Source organism: Protopterus annectens, chromosome 8.part0 (genome assembly GCF_019279795.1).
Source record: "Protopterus annectens isolate FY-2018-M chromosome 8.part0, PAN1.0, whole genome shotgun sequence".
Lineage (NCBI taxonomy): Eukaryota > Metazoa > Chordata > Ceratodontiformes > Protopteridae > Protopterus > Protopterus annectens.
This window is the reverse complement of record NC_056741.1, coordinates 616,568,161-616,586,985: the sequence shown is the minus strand read 5'-3', so window position 1 is coordinate 616,586,985 and position 18,825 is coordinate 616,568,161. Positions and strand designations below refer to the sequence as shown.

The window sequence follows — 18,825 nt, the reverse complement described above, 5'->3', positions numbered from 1 at the left end:
ATAATTCAAAGTGGAAAGGGATGATGATGAAACAGGGGGGAAGCTCAAGAAACAAGGAGAAACTGGGATTTTGGATGCAGATCCTTAAGAAGAACAACAATAAATCATGCAGAATATTATATTCATAAAGTAACAGAAAGTACCAAAACGGAAACGGAGAAATGAAATTCTGCCAATAGAGATGACTGCAACAAGGGATACAGACAATAGACAAGATGGGGAAGAATTTATTGAAGAAAACTGGCAAAGGAAGCAAGGTATTGACGGCAAATAACTACAGAGGAAAAGGTGATAGAAAGGTAAGAAGCCAAGACTTTATTTGGACTGCAGATTAAAAATTGCCTTTCCTATCAAAGACTGATATCAGAGTATAGGCAAAGAGAAAGAAATAGGAGGGTCGTAAATGAAAGACAAGCACAGGTAGAGTTTTTAGAATCTAGAACAAAAGCTGTTGTTAAAAAAGGAATAATTAGTAGAGCATACAAAATACTGCATGATAACTATAAAAATTAGTCAGAGGAGGTTAGAGAGGATTGGGAAAAGAGACTGGATAAGCAATTCACAAAAGAAATAATGGAAAGATATACGTTTGTCTTCCAAATATGCAACAAAATCTAGAAGATTTAGGATTTTTGCTTGGAAATTTTTACAATTTTTATACCCCAAGTAAACTCCAGAGAATTGTTCCTCAGGTAGACAGCGAATGCTGGAGGTGTGATGGGAAAGAAAGAGGTAATTGGAAACATATTTTCTGGGAGTGCAATGAGTTGGCAGACTTTAAAAGATTCCTGCAGACCACTCTATCAGAGATACCGGGTGGGCAAATTGGTGTAACTAGGGAACTGATTTTACTGAGCTATGATACAGAATTGGAATTGCCTAGACAGAGTCAGGTCTTGCCGAGTCTAACTATGGTGACTGCCAAAAAAAGCAATTACTAGAAAATGGAAATCAAAGTCTATAGCAACTGTACTAGAAGCAGTGAATATAGTAACGGAGATAAAACTGGAATTGGGATCTATAGAAAAGGCTAGGAGCAAATTACACAGGAAAAAAATGGGAACTGTTGATCAATATATACAGGAGAAGAATGAGGTTTAAAAGAAGGCAGGATATGAATGAGCTACTCAAATGTTTGAATACCAATGATTGGGTAGATTATAAGTGACATATAATACTTGCAACTAAAATTGTGCAGTACGGTCTGTGATGTCAAATCTTTGCAACCGGAACTACGTTTTCATTTATATAAATGTAAGATTGCCTATGTTTCTTGTTTAAAAAAAAAGTGTGCCAATATGCAAAACATTGACAGATATAAAGATGTCACCAGTAAAGAGAATTTAACTCACCTTCTTCAGATGATGTGAATGTTGCAGAGATACCAGCAACTGTTGGATAATGGAAACTAACTGAAAGGAGAAGGATCTAAGTTTCCACATCATTCATCATCTTAAAAATTCCAACTGCAATTCTGCATTGACTTGACAAAAATATTTATACTGGGCCCAAAGCATGCCGATGTTCAACATGACACTGGTGTGTGTGTATTGTACAGGTGGGTGGTTGTATGCATTTGTAAATAGCACCCAGCACCTATACGGATTGGACTAAGATCATCATTTATGTGCACTTTGTTCACATAGCTTCTAATATAAATCATATACACAGATATTTCCAGATGCCTTGCATCAGAATTTTGGCTCTAGAACATTCCCTTCTTGGATATCCTCATCATTCCTTGGGACTATTTCATTTCAGGATACAGCCTTTCAAGACCTGGTGATGCACACAACAACCTGCTTTATTATTGTAGTACACACTACTGCTGGAGAAGGATGATGAACTTGCACTGGGGTCACAGTCAGCAGACAACAAGGCCATGCTCCAAACAGGTGAAGGTCACAGATAGGCCACAAGCACTGCACTGTTTAAATCACACCCAGAACAAGTCTGACCAGTAACTGATAACAGAAAAACTATGCTGCTCCTGCTGTTAAAGCACAGACTTAAATAATTCAGCTACTTACAGCAATCTGTGTATGCAATGCTAGTAGCTGAAGTGACTGAACAGTGTGGCATAAAACTCTCAATATTAACTCTATCTTTGTTCTTGGTGTCACAAGTACTATAATCCTCTCACTGGCATAATGGCTAATGTGTTTGTCTAACAGACACAAGGTAGTACAGAGTTTTATTCTCACCTTTGGTCACTGTCTGTTTATTAGCTAGGCATCCAACACTCTGCAGACTGATTGCCTAATACATATCTATGATTAACTTTATTATGATGCAAGAGAGCTAACTAAAGAAATCATCACTGCTGCTTCAGTCTTATACTTCCAAAAACAGCTAGTGTGGCCTGTGTTCCAGAAATAAGGTCTATACAGGGACCATACAATTGCTCTGGTTGCGTCTACTGCCTCGAAAGAGGCCCTGTTAAAAATTCACATAGTAGTAGATCTGTATCTAGTAGTAAACAGTAAACATCAACATATCCTTCATTCTATCAGACAATAATACCAGATATATATGAAGAAAACATACTACAGAATACACCCAAATAAGGAAGTGAAAACAGATTTTTAAAGATTTACATTCAAACTATTTTACTAAATACCTTCTGTTCAAATTCCTGCTGCCGTTTCAGAATATCTTTCTGAAAGGTTTCTATACTTCTCCGTTTCATCAACTCCTGCTGTCTTGCAATTTTCTGTTTAAGTTTCATTTCTTCAGCCTAAAGTCAAATAGTCAAGATATAAATGCAATTTTTCCCAATTTCCATTTTTAGCATTTGTCAAGTTACATCATGAGTTTCCATTTCAACAAACATGCTGTACTATAATTATTTCTGAAAATCTATTTCTGTTCCGAAACACTTTTTAAAGCAACATAAAGCAGCCTTTATCCCAACTAAATAAGCTGGAGGTCTGATCTAATGAGAAAGAATATAAAATGAACATTAGAACTTGTGTAGCAATTATTATACAGAACAAAAACTCAAGCCTTATGAATTCATAATTCACATTTTTGCTTTGTCTGCTGCCTCTCATCTTTGACCATTAGATCACTGACATGATCTTTCTCCTACTCTGAAACACCATTTCTTTTTCTTTACCTGCTTTCTTTCTCTTTTCTACTTAATGATGATTATTTTAGAAGGCTCCTGTATCAACCTAGTTTCCCATCCATTTGTTTATACAATTAGCTGTTTATTTAGTCTGTATTTTTTTTTTTTAGGTTTATAGGTGTGTGCTAGTCTAATGACAACTGGGGCCTTTAAGCCTAGCCATGCACCCCAAATCTCTGACAAGTTCTGGTACCCTTGATAACTGTAAGCAGGCGAGTGGAAGATGAAACATTTACAAGCAGGGGCCTGGGAGATTAACCATTTATAGGCTGTCTGTGTCCATTAAAGACATAGGTGTCAAAATAGGACTAAATTTCATGTTCCCATCCCACTGTCCAAGTTACACTTGAATTGGGTTAAGGAGGAACTATGCTTCACATGGATAGGGAATCTGTTCCAGAGAAGAGGTAGTCTCCAGGATATATACCTGTCTCTCCAGCAGGTATTATTTATATCACAGGTAAGGTTTTAAGTCTTTAGAATAAGTAATTCTGGTGCTGTTTGTTTTGCAGATATGCAGGAGGTCTATCAGACTGGTTCCAATGATGCCTTGCATGACAGGCTTCAACAGCTTGCAGGAGACAGAATACAGGGACAGGACTTTGAGGTGGTTTGCATAGGACATGTTATTTAAGCCCTGTATTATTTTAATGAGGAACCTTTGTGGAAATTCCAGTTGTTGGATGTGCCTCTTTAGGTATACACCAAAGGGGGCATTGTACTCAATGAAAGGTCTGAGGAATGCTGAATACTGTTGAACAATGACCTTCTTAGACCTAGATACCATACCTTTGTTTATACGCCATACAACAAAGAATAATTTCCTCACTACTGTAGACACACGATGGTCAAAGGCTAGATTACTGTCTACATGTGTCCCCAAGTCCCTGATTACTGGGTGGGCTCTTAGATGTGTGTTGTCAGTATGGTAGTTACCAGGGGTGGCTGACTTCCCAAAGGATATTATTATGCATTTCATGGCATTTAGTTTTAGTCCATGGCTCTAACACCAGTTAGTTGTCCGTGTCAGCCTTTCTCTGAGAACATTAGTGTTGATGGGGGATTCTTATGACTGCTCCTAATTTACAATCATCGATGTCAACTGTCTTGACCAGGTCAAGGTAGCCAGTGTGAACTGTTTTACCCTCATCCATTGCTTTGGTGACCTTCTCAAAGAATCCCATCAGTTTGAGTAGGCATGACCAGACCTTGACAAAACCAGACTGAGTTGGGTCCAGAGTCTGCTGGTTTCCTATGTCATTATTGATCACTTCCATGATAATTCTTTTAATGGCTTTGCATACGAGACTAGTGAGACTTAATGGGTCTGTAGATGTCCTGCCACTGCAGAGGGATAATGGCTGCTGCTGTCTATTCATTAAGTGTGAAGCTTGTCTGGAGGCTACAGTTAAATAGTGATTCTAGATGCCTGATAGGTCATGTTTCATGTTATTTAGAGGGCAGCCTGGGATATTGTCAGGGACCACAGATGCACTGGTCATGTTTCATGTTATTTAGAGGGCAGCCTGGGATATTGTCAGGGACTACAGATGCACTGTTCTTGGCCTTAGAGAGAGCATTGAGGACCTGTTCCCTAGTGATAGTAGGAAAGTTATATTAGATGTTATTTCCTGAGGGAAGTTGGGGTGGTAAAGGGTTAAAGTTAGAGGTGAATCTGTTTGCCAGTGGGTTTGCTATATCTTCTTGCTTAGTACAGATGGATCCATTAACAATGAGCTCTGCACACAACTGAGCATTGCCTTTGAGGTTGTGGACACAGCTAAAGAATGCCTTGTGGTTGTCCTTGGCCTGGGAGGTCAAATTTAACTCATATTTGGCTTTGGTAAACTTTATTTGCCATATGACTTGTCTGTTTAGTTTGATGAGGGCACTTTTATTCTACTGGGTGCTACACCTCCTATATTTTGCCATGATTTTCTTCCTTCTGTTATACATCTTACTAATGTAATTCCATTCAGGTGGCTTTTTTGAGCAAGTTTTATACATATTCCAGGTGGGTACAGCTGCCTTTATGCACGTATTAACATGCTTGTGTGGGATTTCTGTGAACAGCTCCATATAGGCAGTAGTGTTCTCAGGGTTTAGAGTACTTGAAATTTTGCCAAGTTATCAAATAATATTAGGAAGTTAGCCTTAAGTAGATCTTGAGAATATTGCAGGGCTAGCTGGAGTTCTGTGTTTTACTTTAACTTTAAAGAAGAAGGTTTTGTAGTCTGACCTCACCAGACAGGACATTACATCAGAGAGTGTCATTGCTCTCCCATATTAGTGAGGACCAGATCCAGTATGTTTGCACCCTTGGTCAGAGTATTGACAATCTACACCAGGGAATTTGTGTTTACAAAATTTAGGAATCTCTGTGCCTGCATGTTTGGTGTCGTATATGATTCAAAGTTAATAGTGGGGTAATTAAAGTCGCCCATGAATATGGTATTGGGCTGGATGGCGAGTGTACCAGAAAGCTTAAATATGTATTATGGGTTTTATGGGTTATACAGGGGCACCAATAGTTTGCAAGGAAGTGGAATGGACTTTTGCTTATGATGATTTTTCATGCCTTCTTTGTTTTCTTCCAGGGCGGACTGTAGTTCTTCCATTGAAATGTAACTTCTGATTTTTCTCCACATGGAATATTGTTTACAGAATGTAAAGCTAGCTATGCAACTCAGATGTGTTTGGTTTATGGTATTTTTTAAGGTTATTTCCTGGGCTATAATGGAGATCATGAATCTCACATAAGGACAAGTCCAGAATCCCTAAGTGGGTGGATTGTGTGTGAAATCACCAGTATCACTTTCCCTGATACCAGCTCTCCCATGAATCCCCAACCACCATCACAATGGTAGCCTGACAGCAAATAAAACACTACCTCAGTATCTGCCATATCATCCCTCAGCTGCCAGCAAAAAAAAAAAAAAAAAACTCCCTCCCCCACTGCAGGTGTGACAATGAAAGCCCATCATTTTCATCCCCCACACCCAAGTGTACTAGCACCTCAGCTGCTAAATACATGGTTGTATTCAAGGCTTCATCCCTGTATGCCACAAAGCAAGGCTAAGGACGGTTCCTCCAGAGTACTTTCAGATTGTTTGAGACATTCTCCTCCCCAAAGCTGTGGCAGAAACCTGAACTCTGCTGAGGAAAAAGGGCTCTAGGTAACCATCTGCATAATAAAGTCCCCCATCAACAACCTCTGCCTCTCCTCCTTACTAGTGACTGTTGGGATCCTTTCTAGATTTCCTCCCTGTGACAAAGAGGTGGTAGTCACATTAGAGTAAATTACAGCAATTACTTTGTCTTCAACCATTTACCTAGTACTTCTGATAATGTATATAGACACTTTTTCCTAGTTTTTCCCCAAGTACCTCATACAAACTGTGCACCACTGACATCATAGTAAGTTTACTGGAAGCTACATTTTCAGGTTATTTGCCTATGTATTTTGATGTGCATGGCTTTTATCCTCTCTATTCTTTTATTCTGGTTAACTTGTCTGCCACAACTACGTAACTGTCTCCTTGACTTCCTCTCACTTTATACCTACAGTTTTGCCATCTAGATTTTCACTAGGAGTTTGTTCAAACAGTGCATGAAACTGCACAGCTGTGCCTTTTAACAAAAGAACAAAAATTAAGGCAGTTACTGTTTTATTTAAATAACAACCATAAAAACCTCTAACACTTAGCCTGATCTTTCCACAAGTCCCAAAGCAGTATGATATCTAGAATCCCGCAGCTATTTACAGGGACTCTATAATGGACTATTAACATGAATATGTGATGCTTTTTAATATAAAAAAACTTTGTAAATTCTTTCATTTTCTGAACTGTAGAAGTATACTGGGTTTTCCCACATAACACACACACGATTTCAGTAGTTTTACTTTTCTGCAGTGAAATGCTCACCCTTTTCTTTTTTTCTGCTTCTCTCCTAGCTTGTTCTTGGAAATGTGATACATTTGGCACACCTGGATCTTTCTTCAACTGTTTGCTTTTCTGCTGTTTTGCTTCCAACCCCTGTAAAGGAAAAGGACAAAAATAAAACAAAAAATAATGCTATCATATAATACTATGAAGTAATGAGACAGACATTTTTTATATACTTTATGTCCTTTATTTAACTTCAATGATTAATTTCAGACATAGTCTATACCTCATAATTATATTTCTTAAATAGTAAAATATACATAAGAGATTAGAGACTTGATACTTATACCCCACCACCGATGGCTCTTCTTCCTTTACCATATCACCCCATTTATGCCGTTAAGGCAAGGTCAAGAATCTCAATGGCAACACTCAGATCTGCTCTGAGTTACAGCACAATGGCACTAAATATACAGAACCAACCGATATTGCTAACACCCTGGTAGATAGTTCAGTGCTAACTTTACCCCCCTCTCATCCCCTAAAGGGCCCATCTCTATACCTGAAGAATGCAAAGTTCCTGCAATCATGGCTGCACAGGTAAAAAACACTCTTTCCAAAGCCAAGAACACAGCATCCATGGGACCTGACAACATCCCAGGCTGTGTTCTACATGAACTACAGAACAAACTGGCATCCCACCTAAGTACCATGTTCAATCATACCCTCACCTCAGGCTATGTGCCCACTGAATGGCGCACATCGATGGTTATCCCACTCCACAAAGGGGGAGCCACCAAGGACCCTGGAAACTACCGCCCCATTAGCCTGACGAGCCTGGTCTGCAAGGCTATGGAACGTATCATCATGGAACTTATAAACAATGACAAACTCAGGACCCCACCCAGTTCGGGTTTGTAAAAGGCAGATCATGTCTCCTAAACCTGATAGAATTCTTTGAACCAGTCACCAAAGCCGTAGATGAGGGTAAGGTGGTTCACACAGCCTATCTATATCTCGCCAAGCCTTTCAACACCATCCCCCACTCTTGAATTACAGATAAACTCACTAAACTAGGTATAAATCCCTATGTCACAAGATGGGTTGCCAACTGGCTCACTGACAGAACCCATACTGTGAAAGTAGCAGACTCCAAATCCAACTTCAGACCAGTGACAAGTGGAGTACCACAGGGTTGAGTCCTGGGTCCTCTCCTGTTTGGTATCTACTTCTCTGAAGTACAGGCTAACACAGAAGATCTTTGGCTAACGAAGTTCGCACATGACTGCAAACTAGGAGCCATAATCAAAACTCCAAAAGATGTGGACATCATACAAAAGGGCCTGAGACAGATGCCTGGTGTCAAAGCCATGGCCTCAAGCTCAATGCCAAAAAGTGCATTGTCAACCCTTTTGTTTAAAAACTCTGTACCCATGAACTACCACATAGGCAGTAGTCTACTTAACACCAAAAGTGTGATAAGGGACCTTGGGACACAGGTGGACAGTAGTCTCTCCTTTGATAATCACATCGCCACAGTAGTCAGGAAATCCTTCTACGTGGCACACCTCATCACAAAAGGTTTCTCATCCAGGAAAAAAAGAGGTCGTTGTTCTCCTCTACTCGTCACTCATTAGACCCATTATAGAGTACAACGCCCTTTTTGGTATGTACCTCACAAGACATCTACAACAACTGGAAAGGCCGCAGAAATACCTCACAAAGAGGATTACCAGCCTCAAACAGATGCCCTATGCAGACCGTCTCAAAAACTGCATCTTTACTCCGTCGCATATCGCCTACTCAGAGGCGATCTCTGTCTTACACACAAAGCTATGTCAAACCCAGTGCTTTTGGACATGCTCCACTTAAAGAAATCCCAATCCCTCCGAGCTACACGCTCTGGGGACCTAAACCTTATCACCACAATAAAAAGAACATGCTGGAGGGACAGATTCCTGTCCCAGAGGCTTCCCATACTCTGGAACAAACTAACTATCTATATCAAACAAAGCTCCTCATTGGCACTCTTCAAGAAAAATCTTGATGACTGGATGGGAGATAGGAAATTCACCCCGGGGATCACTACTGTGGCTCTGCTCGACAGTGGCACAGGAAAATAATTTTCTTGGGTGGCGAAAGCCAGGGTACCTTTTGGCTAGGCTTATATACGCCCTAGGGCCAACAACCTAGTACCTACCTATGAACCTAAGGGCAGGGGCCAGGCATTCCCAGACTAAGTTAAAAGTCTTTACAGTGCATTCACTCCTCCCAGGGTGCCCAATCAGCATACCCATCCCCCCAATAAGTATCTGGTGGTAGAGAATGGACCAGTTTCAGGTCCAGGTGACCAGGCTACCCTCTTTTCCACTTGCAGCCCTAATCCCCATGACAGCTATTTGAGCTCGACTAGAGCTGCAGTAGCTGAAGAGGCATGAATGCTTCGATAAGCATCATCATGCTTGAGACTGTGACAAGCAGGTTTATACACTGTGGCTGCAACATCTAATGCTTCTTCCAGGAGTCTTCTAAGCAGTGACAGAGGGCTGACTTCCTCCTCCGAGGATAGGTATGCTGATAATGGCCACAAGCTCTCATCTTCCTGTCCCAAAACCTCCAGTGCCCACATTGCTAAGCAGAACTTTATACTTCTGTACCACTGAGCTCAGCGATTATGGGTCCACTTTTGAGAGCAATACTACTAGACAGGGTTGCCATCTTTGGCCAAGGCAAAAAAACAAACAAAAGTAACACATCTTACACTGCCTACAGCCCTATCTTTCTCTGCCCCTTTCCCTATCTATTCCATTCACTTCCACAGCCATTTTATGCTGTAAATTGGCACATCAGCAGGTGCTGGAAAGTCTTTTTTATATCCTATTTAGGTGCTTAAGCATGATCACATTGGATTAAACTAATGATTTTGGGGGAAAAGCAACAGGGATATAGGTGGCAATCTTATAAACTAGGCATTCAGTTTCCTGTGCCAGATGGAGAACTGGAATTTGAACAGAGATTTATGGATGCCAGAATATCATTCTGCTTTCCAGATAGTCCAAAAGAAAATGGAAAAATGGCAAGCCTTCCACTGGACAAGGTTTTGTGTTTCTTTGACTGCATCGCATTGCCTTGGTTCCAATACAGACACACCACTCACACTCGCACGTGTGTTTACATATATACGGACATATATGGGCGTATTTATATTTGCAGGAATACCTGGAGATCTGGTGTGTGATGCATGAAATATCTTGTACTCCATGTTAGTATAATGGTGAGTATCATAGGTTCATAGGTAGGTACTAGGCTATCTACCCAAAGGCATTTATAAGCCTAGCCAAAACTGTGTTGGTTTTCGCCGCCCCCTTAGATTAACTCCCTGTGCCTCTGTCCAGCAGAGCCATTGAAGTGATCCCCGGGGTAAACTTTCTATTTCCCATCCAATCGTCAAGGTTTCTCTTGAAGTGTGTTAGCGAGGAGCTCTGCCTAATGTAGATTGGAATCTTGTTCCAGAGCATGGGAAGTTTCTGGGACAGGAATCTATCCCTCCAGCACGTTCTATTTATTGTTGTGGTTAGGTTCAGATCCCTAGAGAGACTGTGGCTCAAGGGGATATGGTTTTCTTTAGGTGGAGCATGTCCATCAATTCTGGGTTGGACATGGCCTTGTAGTTCCTAGAGCAGCAGAGACCAGAAAAGACAAACTTTCCAGATTCTAAGTATTTTTTTCTGCATTTTCGACTTTCTAAGCCTCTCGATTGCTATTTCTGCCTGTTTTATTCTGTTATTACCTGTTTTTACTGTTTTTAATAGCTTGAATTGTTTGTTGCACTTGCTTGTTTAAGTTTTGTTTAAAAGTTAAACAACAGGCTAATACACTCAAGTGTACTAGCTTTTGATAGCAATTAGTCGAAAAACACAGCATTTATTGTATTTTCTGCCTATCTGAAAAAAAAACTTGAAAAAACAAAAAAATACTCTTGTTTTCCATACTTTCCTAATAGTTTGTTCCAGTGATCAGATTTGCTGATCCCTGGGCTTTGTCTTGGTTCCTGTGTTTCTCCATTTTCCTTGTTTGGTCAAGGGGTAGTTTCTTTACTCACTAGTGGGAGTAGGGAGTACTGAGCTGCCTGTTTGTCCTCAGAGGAGTGGTTTAAGGCAGTAACTTGTAGTTTATTGGCCATTTTGGGTCATTTCCTGTCTTTTCCAGCCCCCTGCTATAAAGCACGCTTTAGCGCGCATTAGCGCGGAGTTGCCACTGTTGCACACTAGGGCAGCGCCGGTTAAGCAGGTTTAAACTATTCAGGCTACCTAAAGTCCACTCTTCAAATTTTCCCTTAAAACTACCTTCCTCGAACTATACTACTGATCTAATCAGCGTATCCTATAACTAAAAAGATCATCTCTACTTGACTCCAAGTAGACTATTCTCTATCTGTTAAACCTAGCACTTGCTCCTACAGTACTTATTACCTTGATACGGCACTCTTATAGATAGCACCCCAAAAAGACAAACCCCCATTTCTCGGTCACCCACGTCCTCCGGAATCTCTTTTAAAGTTTTTTTGTCTAGTCCTTCTAGCATGTCGAGGGATCAGTTGCTAGTGTCCTCTCCTGCTCAGCTGGTGAACCTGGGAATATTGAGGCAATGTTACAATTGCCTCATGTACACAGACAACCCTCTCCTCCTCCCACAAAACACAAATACATGCGAGAGATGCAACTATACGGCCAAACTGGAGGCCGAGCTCTCTCAACATAGGACTGGCAAGACCAGTCAGGAGGAGAAGGTTACCACACACACTATAGACCCAGTCTCACATAGTACCATCACAACCTCAAATCATACACATAAACACACAAAGACATACTCGGAGGCTCTGATCAAAAATCTACCAAAACAGCAGAGGCCACCAAAGCAGACACCCAAACAACCACCACCTCAGGACACAACACCTGCAACACATAGACCTCACAGTCAGAGTGTCAAACAGTCACAGCCCTTAAGGCCAAACACAACGCCAGACACACTAGTCATTGGTGACTCCATAGTCAGACACACTGACGTCCCGCTCACCAGACTGAGTAAGGAGAAGGTCACAGTAAGCTGCCTGTCGGGCGCTAGAATCCGCCACATAACGCAAGCACTCAGGTCTCTCAACAGCAGGTACAAATACGACTCAGTCATTGTCCACGCTGGTGTAAACGACCTGAGACGTACCTCCTTGGACTACATGAAAAGAGACATTGAGGAGCTCTCTGATTATGTAGCCCAGGCAGGTATGACCCTGACCTTGAGCAGTATCCTACCTTCACCAAGAATGATGCCAAAATACAGAGATAAGATGATCAGCTTTAACAATTGGCTTAAACTCTGGTGTCATTCAAAGGGGATCCAATGTATGTCTGCCTGGGATGACATGCTGGACAAGCCACGCTGCTTCGCAAGGGACGGCTTGCACCTGTCACCCCTGGGATTCCGGATATTGGCAAAGGCTCTTGCCACCCCATAGTGCCTTTTTAGGCAAGGCTCAAATTCTAAACCTACCACCCTAGAACACAAAAAGGAAAAAACTAAGGGTAATGCTGCTCAATGCCAGAAGTCTAAATCTCAAAATGCACGCACTCGAGGCCCTTCTCAGTATGGAGAACATTGATGTCTGTGCTGTGACAGAAACCTGGTTCAAGGCTCCTGAGAGCACCCCAGCACTATCAGGTTTTACCTCATATCATGCGTTCTGGCCCCAAAACCCGGACAATACCAAGAAAGGAGGGGGGTATCCATATTCATCAAGGACACCCACACCTCAAGACTGGTGGCAACGCATGATGCATCGGAGACCATCCAGGTGCAATTAACCATAGGCAAGACTGCTCTGCAAATTGTAGCATGTTACAGGCCACCCTCACAAACTCAGGAACCTCACATGGCCTTCCTGAAAACACTAGAGGGGATAAATGTATCACCAAACACCATCATACTAGGTGACTTCAATTACCCTAATATAGACTGGGAACACTACTCAAGCCAAACACCCTAGCCCAAAAGTTCCTGGAATTCATAAACTCAAATGCCTTGGAACAACTAGTCACCATCCCCACAAGAGGAGAAAACATACTTGATCTCATCATCACGAACATGGGAGCACAATGTTCAACACCGGAAGTATACCCCTCACTGGTGAGATCAGATCACAAACTAATCTCGCTGGAGGTCCTCATCCCACCCCACCTGAAATAAAAAGACCACAGTAAAGAACTTCTCGAAGCCGACTTCACACTTCTAAAGACTAGTGTGGTCTCCTTTAAGGCCCCGAGCGGCGGAAAACAGTACTCAAGCCGCTGAATCACTTACAAATGCCTTCTACCAGCACCTGCAGGACTGCATGGATAAGGCAATCCCAAGCAAAACAAAGACTCTTTGTACTAAAGGCAAGCGTCCAGTCTGGTGGACCCCAGCCATAAACAAACTCTACAACAAAAGGAGGAAGCTACTACAAGATAGAGCAAAATCCTTAAAAGGTAAGACACCCTTGATCACTATAAGTAAAAACTTATAGCTCTCTTAAAATCATCCAAAGCAAATTTTAGAGAAAAATAGCTAAAGACTCAAAAGACAATCATAAGGCCTTCTTTAGCTATGTTAGAAACCTGGGAGGAAACTCCCAGATATGTTCAGAACTAGTTCAAAATGATGTGAAGATTACTGATCCTACAGACATTGCCAACATACTGGCTGACAGGTTCAGTGCAAACTCCCCCCCCCCAAAAGGAGAGATATCTATACCAAGCGATTGCAGCCCCCCAAACATCTCCAACGCCCACGTGAGAACTGCTCTCTCCAAAGCAAAAACACAGCATCCATGGGACCTGATGGTGTCCCCGGCTGTGTGCTCCACGAACTCAACGAGGAATTAAACCCACAGCTAGGACAGCTGTTTAATCATAGTCTTGCCTCTGGATACGCACCAGGAGTGGCGCACTGCAACTGTGGTCCCACTTCACAAAGGCGGTGCCTCCACCGACCCTGGAAATTACCGCCCATTAGCTTGACAAGCCTTATCTGCAAAGCCATGGAGAAGGATCATAATGGACCTCATAAATAAAGACATAGGGAATTTGCAGACTTTGGATCCATCCCAGTTTGGCTTTGTCAAAGGCAGATCATGCCTTCTAAACTTGGTTGACTTTTGAAACAGTCACCAAAGCCATTGATGAGGGAAAGGCAGTCCATACAGCCTACCTCGATCTGGCGAAGGCCTTGATACAATACCCCACTCGGGTATCATTGAAAAACTCATCAGCTTAAATGTTAACCCATACATCACAAGATGGGTTGCAAACTGGCTGAGTGACAGAACCCACAGGGTCAGAGTTGCTGGCGCCATGTCAGACTCAAAGCCTGTCACAAGTGGTGTACCACAGGGCTCAGTCCTGGGCCCACTCTTGTTTGGCATCTACTTTTCCAAGTACAAGCAAACACAGGAGGGTTATGGCTGACAAAGTTTGCAGATGACTGCAAACTGGGCGCCATAGTAGAAAACACATCTGACACAGATATCCTTCAGAAGGGTCTCACAGAAACGGATAACTGGTGCCAGAGCCATGGCCTAAAGTTAAATGCCAAAAAATGCATAGTCATACCCTTCGGGAAAAACAAGGTTACCCCTAGCTACCAAATAGGTGGCAATCCACTGAGCACAGAAGAAGTTATCAGGGACCTGGGGACCCAGGTTGATAGTAGTCTGTCATTCGACACCCATGTAGCTAAAGTAGTTAGGAAGACCTTCTACATTGCCCACCTTATCATGAAGGGATTCTCATCTAGATCAAGGGAGGTCATAGTCTCCCTATACTCATCACTCATCAGACCAATGATTGAGTACAATGCCCCATTCGGAATGTATCTGACCCGACACTCACAGCAGCTGGAGAGGCCCCAAAAGTTCCTCACCAAAAGGATAAAGGGTCTCAAACATCTGTCCTATGCTGCCCGACTGAAAGAACTCCAGCTCTATTCAGTCGCTTACCGCTTGCTCAGAGGTGACCTTTGCCTAACATACAAGGCCATGTCAAACCCAGATTTGATGAATATGCTTCACCTCAAAAAATCTAGATCCGTCAGAGCCACAAGGGCGGGAGACTTAAACCTCGAAACGGCTATTAATAGGACGTGCTGGAGGGATAGATTCATCACCCAAAGACTCCCTATGCTGTGGAACAAAATCCCGGTATATGTGAGGCAGAGCACCTCGCTGGCCTTGTTCAAGAGAAATCTTGACCAATGGAAGGGAGATCGCAGATATACCCCAGGGATTACCTCAGTGTCACTGCTCGACAGAGGCACAGCAAAATAATGGGTATAGTTCCCCATACTAAAGGGGTGGCGTAAGCCACAAAACTATGGGCTAGGCTTGTAAATGCCCTCGGGCAGATAGCCTAGTATGAACCTATGAACCTATGTCAGGCATAGATCACCTCTGAGTAGGCAGTATACAACCGAGTACAGCTGGAGTATCTTTAGTCGAGCTGCATAGCGCATCTGTTTGAGGCCAGTGATCCTCTTGGTGAAGTACTTCTGTGGTCTTTCCAGCTGTTGCAGGTGTCTTGTAAGGTACATCCCAAATGGGGCATTGTACTCTATGATGGGTCTGATGAGTGATGCGTACAGGGGGATCATGACCTCTTTTGATCTGGATGCAAACCCTTTTGTGATTAGGTGGGCCACAAAGAAGGATTTTCTAACCACTTTGGTAATGTGATTATGAAAGGAGAGATTACTATCTACTTTGGTCCCCAGATCCCTTATGAAGTCTTACGTATTGAGGGGGTTACCACCTATGTGGTAGTTTGTGGGTACTTTGATTTTTCCAAAGGGGATGACTATGCACTTTTTGGCATTTAGCTTGAGGCCATGGTTTTGACACCAGGTATCTTGTCTCAGTGAGACCCTTTTGGAGGATGTCTGTGTCAGCCTGAGAGTCAATTATAGCTCCTAGTTTACAGTCGTCTGCGAACTTGGTCAGTCATAGACCTCCTGTGCTTGCCTGCACCTCCGAGAAGTATAAGCCGAACAGGAGGAGTGCTAGGACTGAGCCTTGGGGAATGCCACTTGTAACCGGTTTAGAGTCAGACCTAGCTCCCGCAACTCTTACTATGTGGGTTCTGTTCGTGAGCCAGTTGGCAACCCATCTCATGACGTAGGGGTTTATGTTCAGGCTGGTGAGCTTGTCTATAACACCAGAATGGGGAATGGTGTCAAAGGCCTTTGCGAGGTCTAGGTAGGCTGTGTGGACCACCTTTCCCACGTCTATAGCCTTGGTAACTGTCTCAAAGAAGTCCTCCAGGTTTAGGGGGCATAACCTACACTTAAAGTCGAACTGGGTAGGGTCCAGTGTTTGGATGTTCCCAATGTCTCTGTTAATGAGATCCATGATGATGCGCTCCATAGCCTTGCAGACCAAGCTAGTCAGGCTTATAGGGAGATAGTTCCAGGGGTCTGCTGTGGCTCCACCTTTGTGGAATGGAATAACAGTTGCTGTGCACCACTCTATGGGCACGTAGCCTGTGGAGAGGCTGAGTTTGAACAGTGTGTTTAGTTGAGGGGTTAGTTCATCTTTGAGCTCGTGTAGGACGCAGCCTGTGACACCGTCCAGTTCCACTGATGCTGTGTTTTTGGCTTTGGGGAGGGCTGTTTTAACCTGAGTGTTTGTGATTTCAGGGGCACTACATTCTTCTGTATGGTTATGGGCCCTTTTGGGAGTGAGAGGGGGGTGAAGTCTGCACTGAACCTGTCTGCCAGGATGTTAGCGATATCGGTCGTTTCTCTTTCACAGTGTGTCCATCTCATCTCTTTTTCAGTGTACTTTGTGCCATTCTGCACTAACTCTGAGAAGATCTGAGAATTGCCACTTAGATTCTTGACATAGCTAAAGAATGCCTTGTGGTTATCTTTGGAGTCCTTGGCAATTTTTCTTTCGAAGCTAGCCTTGGATGATTTTATGAGGAATCGTAGTTTCTTGCTGATACTGATCAGGGATGTCTTACCTTCTTGGGATTTTACTCTTTTCTGTGCTAGTTTCCTCCTTCTATTGTATAGCTTGTTTATGGCAGGGGTCCACCAAACTGGTTTCCTTTTCTTGTACACTGTTTTGATTGTTGTCCCATGTTTTAAGTTGATGTTTCATACTGTGCTCTGGTATACAAATATGTATGTAGGTGCTAGCTGATATTTCCGCACCATGTGTGTGGAACTTCTTTAAAAACTGGGTATGTGTTCTCATAAGAAACATGGGTGATCATTGTGTGTGCATGCTAGCGCATTAGAAGTGTTGCCCCGATAACGGAAAAGTACCATACTTTAATTCTGAGGTAATTTCTAATTTTTTTTTTTTAATTTTTTTATTGTGTCAGTTTACTTCTTTTTATAAATTTTAGGAGTTTGGTTATTAATATGTTAGGGTTTGTTACTATTACAGTTTTATTGTATTTTAATTAGTTTAATTTTAGTTTAGATTGTCGGAAATGGGACCACTTTGCCAGTCATACCATCGTCCAAGCCATTTTCTGTCACCGTTTTTTAACATAACTTAATCAAATATAAGCAAGCTTTGTTTCTAGGAGCCCGGGATAATTTATGTATTGTGTGTGCACTGTGCACTGTCAAAAGTGTTTTTTTTTTTTTAATTTTACTGAAATGAATATAAATATATGCTGTGTTTTACTCTATGTTTTATTTTAATATTTTTTGTTCACATAAAATCGAAAATTATTTAGTTATTTCATATAGGCTACGGTGTTTTAAGTTGCTATGGTGCTGTCTTTTATACACAAAGAGTGTACATTTTTATTTAGGCAAGTAGCAACAATCATGCCAGGTTTAGGGGACTGTAGTAGCTCTGATCATGTTCCAAGAATGTGGATAAACTTCGATGATGCACATGGTGTAGACAATCTCCCAATGGTGTGCCAAGAGTAAAAATAAAGAAAAAGTATCCAGGGAGTCTTTCAGTTATTTGTTTATCACATCTTCCTTCCTGATGCTGGAAAAAGAGCTCAAATTAAAGGGCTGGACAGACATCAGCAGAAGCAGAAATACTATCGTGACAAACTGAAGGACTACTAAAAAGACTCAGGAAAGTGTGCAGCTTAAAGCTGAAGTGCTTAATAAAGCAGCCAGATGAATATCCTTTGCTGGCTATGAGGAAGATGAAATGCTGTACAGTAGTAATCACAGACATTTCTTAAGACACACACATCAAATGTCAGGAAAGAAATCAGAAATGCTACACCCAGTACTGCGGCATGTAATGAGGGAGTGTGAGAACTGTGGCAGTGAAGGGCTACAGAAACAGACTCCTGAAGTTACAGCTAGAATGAAACATACTGAAGCAAAAAAGAAGACCAAAAGTCTCAGTGGGCAGTCACACTGAACATTCCAAATTTGAAAGACAATGAAAAGAAAGGTATATGGACTGTTCAAATGTTAACTATGACGATAAAAACTGAAAAGTTGCACTTATTAAAATGTCTTTCAAAATGCACACAAAAAAGATCTTTAGTGGAAAAAGCCCATGACATGCTTAGTATAAATTTACAATGTATGCTACTGCATGCTACATCAAAGATAGTATATAATACATACATATATACGTATACATACATATATATTGTTTACCTTCATTTGCCAGAATGGGATGCGCTCGAGTCCACCTGCATGACATCCTACACCCTGAATGGCAGGAATCCCAAACACCGACATCCCCGGTTCACCAATCTTGCCCCCTTCAGGACCATTGTTAACGCTTGT

The 18,825-nt window shown here is 42.0% G+C and overlaps 1 protein-coding gene across 2 annotated transcripts in view; it reads right to left on the bottom strand.

The window, feature by feature from the left end:
* The window catches only part of GNL3L (G protein nucleolar 3 like), a 509,739-nt gene that overhangs the window by 451,363 nt on the left and 39,551 nt on the right, over positions 1-18,825 (bottom strand). For both annotated transcript variants that reach the window (XM_044080108.1, XM_044080107.1), the window contains exons 3-4: positions 7,057-7,167; positions 2,621-2,737 (exon numbers count right to left, since the gene is read on the bottom strand). In XM_044080108.1, coding sequence (XP_043936043.1) covers positions 2,621-2,737; positions 7,057-7,167 — 228 coding nt within the window. The remainder of the gene's footprint in view (positions 1-2,620; positions 2,738-7,056; positions 7,168-18,825) is intronic.